Source organism: Prosopis cineraria, unplaced genomic scaffold (assembly GCF_029017545.1).
Source record: "Prosopis cineraria cultivar Desert tree isolate PC_DT_omini unplaced genomic scaffold, ASM2901754v1 PC9, whole genome shotgun sequence".
Taxonomy (NCBI): domain Eukaryota; kingdom Viridiplantae; phylum Streptophyta; class Magnoliopsida; order Fabales; family Fabaceae; genus Prosopis; species Prosopis cineraria.
Window position 1 is genome coordinate 14,614,453 of NW_026555340.1, and position 3,923 is coordinate 14,618,375.

The 3,923-nt window shown below is 33.9% G+C and overlaps 1 protein-coding gene across 1 annotated transcript; it reads right to left on the reverse strand.

The window, feature by feature from the left end:
- Positions 1–1,102: 1,102 nt before the first annotated feature.
- On the reverse strand, positions 1,103–2,212 carry LOC129319587 (transcription termination factor MTERF4, chloroplastic-like). Its single transcript, XM_054964686.1, has one exon. It carries the CDS (start codon positions 2,210–2,212, stop codon positions 1,103–1,105), a length of 1,110 nt encoding a protein of 369 aa, XP_054820661.1.
- Between the last annotated feature and the right edge of the window lie 1,711 nt (positions 2,213–3,923).

Consider the following 3,923-nt stretch of genomic DNA (forward strand, 5'->3'; position numbering starts at 1 on the left):
AAAGTCATAACCAGAGCAAAAACCTTCTTTTCTTTTTCGGCAAAAAGCAATTTCATAATATCAACTAATAGTCAACTACAGAGACCACTAGAAAACCAGCAAGTAAGAAAAGGACATCAGTCTGCAATAACTTTAACATGTAATACCGTTGTTGCAGACCAAAAAGAAAGTCTGCCATCCATTAGTGCTTAATGAACGAAAGAGCATTGAGAATAGCCTCCAATATCAGATGAAGCCTGCCTTTCTCCCTCACAAGATAGCTCGCTAATCCATACCTGACTTGTATGTTTGTGAGTTCTTTTTTTTTGGAGGGGGGGTTAGGGGCGTTCAAAGTTTTGCCTCGTGTATTATATAGTTCCTTGATCTGGCCAGGACATCAAGATAGCCACAAAAGAATTGTCAGATGGTACTAATAAGTGTTAATCCTGGTAGGAGTTATGCCTTCTTAAGCATCAGGTCTCGAGTTCAAGCCCCTGTGAACGCCAGAAAAAACACAAGGTCTTCAAGAGAGCCGTCCAAAATTGTACTTGACAATACTCAAATTTGACCTAATCAAAAATCCATATAAAAATTGTAGATGGTAACAATTCTTAAGTTAATTCAGAATACTAAAGAAGTCTAGCTGCTGCACTGCAATAATACATAACATTCACAGCCCAATATCAGCTCAGTGCTTATAACATGATTGCTTTTCAAAGTCACCAAGAGAATTTTGCTTCATGTAAAATAGGGTTTTCTATCTTGTCACTAGCTGTGCAGTCATGGGAAGAAGCAAAAAGTAGAGAATTGTTTCATTATCAACCCGGGTAGCAAACAAATAAGTTGTTGTAGCAACTGTTGTTGGCTCATCATGATGTAAATATGTATTGTCTCCGTAGTCAGAAACCATTTTTCAGATCTAATTTCTCAGTCTCTTCTTTCATCTCTTCTAATCTCAAGCTTCTCATCCAACTTCTTCGCTTTCCAAACTTTAATATCTACGCAATTGAAATTTCAACTCCCTCAACAAACCATACATATTCTAAGGAACCCTAAAGCTGCGAAGAGAAGCCTACTAAACAGAACTTGATGATCATTATTAAGCAGAAGCATCTTTTAGATGCTAACTCTTGTAAGCCGCCAATAAAGCCTCTTCATTATCTCTAAACTCGAAAATATACTTCTGCAAGAATTTCCCCTCCGGCAATAGTAGCACTTGAGGAAAACTTGGATTCTTCTTAAGTAACTCTTCTGAGATTAGGAGTTGCAAAACCCTCCATCGAGGAATCACCCGTTTCTCCATGCTTAACGTCAAAATCACAGGGTTCTTAACAAGCACTGACTTAGGAAGCATAATTTTATCCAAGCACACTTGAATTTTAACTTTTAGATTCTTCTCAGATCGCTGAAGCAAAGTGGGAGCTCTTCTAAACATTTGCACGGTCTCTTGTTTAGAAAACCCACAACTCTGAATTGACTCCAACTTCCTGTTAAACGTATCAAAGCTTAAGCTACTAATTACCATGACCGCATGTACCAACATTCTTGAGTTTATGCAGAAACCCATGTTTACAGCCCGTGAAACATAGTTTCGAAGCACGGACTCTCGCATGACAAAAAGGCGAGCTTGTTGCATGCATAAATATGAAAGCTGAGACCCAACGATCCCACAACTCTGGAAGAAAGCAGCATTGCGCAAAATCTTTCGGTGGTCTTGGATTATCCAATTCCCATCTCTGCGTAGCAACTTCATCAAATCTTCCTCTTCATTAACAATTTTCCTAATAGCCTCTACAGAAGGCACCAACGTTTTATTCAAACTGCACATCAAAAGATATGGATTCTTGGAGAGAAGCTCACCCAACTCAGAACCCCGAAACCCTAGAAACTGAAGGTACTCAATTTTCGGCTTCAGAGTTTTACCGACACCTGAAAACAAAATCTGGGGTTGAACCCCAATCATAGATAGAATCTGCGATTCAGAAAGTCCAATCTGTTTAAAATAATTAAGCACAGTCCATGAATTCTGAGGGGGCCTAGCCTGAGAAAGTCGTTTCGATATGTAGACGGATTGAGCTTTGGAGAGTTTGACGTTGGTGTTGAGGTAATCAATGATGGAATCGGCCGAGGCTTGAGTTGGGGAAGAAACAACAGTAGAGACCAGAGAAAGAAAGGATCTGGACAAATTACTCATAGAGTACACAATAGTGGGGTTTAATTTGAGAAAATGCATCGCTCAACAGCCACGGCAACTCAATCTCAAAAAACCCTAACTAAGTTCACCTTGTCGGCTACTTCTTGAGCATGAAGCAGGAGTAAATGGTGGAAAGAAAGAGAGCATATCTACTCTATTCTAATTCAAGCATTGGGCATACGTCGGAGAAATTTTAGTTGAAGCTTCCGTGGCAACAAGATGCTAGCTCGTACTGCAGATGCAGTGAGAAGGCCCCGTGGACTTGCAATGCTCTCAGTTCAGCTTTTAAATTGGGGATTTTCTCGTGCCTTTGATTCTTGAACTGTTTATGGGGATGTTTAAGAAATTCCTTGTCAAATTTTAAATTTGGGAAAAGTAGTAATTTCAAAGGAAAATAACAAATAAATCTATGCAAATCACAAAAAAATATTAAAAAATGAGATAATTATTCTTAAGTTTTTAAGAAAGAAAAATGATAATAAAATACTCTTGAATTCTATAAACAACATCTGATCTCCTAAAATATTATAAATTTATTAAAGTTTTTAAAAATTTTGAAAGTCAAAAGACTATATTACTCTTATTAAAAATAACAAATTTCAATCATAATTTTTAAATTATAAATTGTAAAAATTAAATAATAAATTACAACTTCTAAAGTGTAATTTTTATTGTTAAAAAAGCCCTGACTACAACTTTTACAATAATAATTTTTATTTTATAAATCATAATAAATAAGAAATCATAACTTTTAACTGTAATTTTTATTATTACAAAACAAGTTCTCAATAAAAAAAAACCTTAATAATAATTTTTATTTAAAAAATAATAAATTTTATTCAAAGAATTACAAGAATTAAATAAAAAATTATAATTTATTAAATTTTATTCAAAATATCTCAAGTATTGAGTCTTACTCTCCTTACTTTGGGATGAAAGAAAAAGACATTTTCATCGCATAGCATAAGTTTTTCCTTTATGCAGTGTTTGGAATATAAAAAAATATTTTTTAAAAAAGAAAATGATATATGCACATATCCTATTTCCTTTATAGATACGAGTTTCATTTTTTTTCTTAAAAATATTTTTTTGTACCAAACATGCACTTAGTTTTCCTCCTTGGTAGGAGAAATTAGGAGAAAACAAAGGAAAAAATGTCTTTTTCCCTCTAATTTTTCTTGTTCCTTATTTTTCTTCTCTGTAGATAGGGAAATGTTACTACTGTTTGGAAGGCTGCCTCTGCTTCAAGGGTTTTAGTGCCATCATCTCCTCTAGCTTATTTAATCTACAAGGACTTAGAATATAAATGCATCATAATAAATGAAGATTAAGATGTAGTTTTACCTTTAAACTATTCTTGAAGGAGTAATATTACTCCTAAATTACTCATCATAACAATATTATCCATAAACTAATTAAGTCAAAGTAATATTGCCTCTACTGTTTAAACGTCAGTATTGTAGCTTGTGAGACCAACTTTTCATAAGTTTAGATGTAATTTTACCTCTAAACTAATCTTAAAAGAGCAATAATACACCCGCCGTTTAAAAATTATAAATGTTCATTAACTATAACTAGTGAGACTCACTTTTTATTGTCTCTCTCTAGCAATGATTTAAAAACTAAATAGTTAAACCGTCGACCGAAGCTATTAATGGCTTAGTTTAGACTAAAAACTATTTTCATAATTAAGTCAAATTGAATAGGAGTTAAATCGCTATTAAGCTAAAAATCAGAGTTAAATCGAGAA

Bases quoted from the DNA above. Each gene is read 5' to 3' on its own strand.
- LOC129319587 (XM_054964686.1), bottom strand. From the start codon at position 2,212: ATGCATTTTCTCAAATTAAACCCCACTATTGTGTACTCTATGAGTAAT.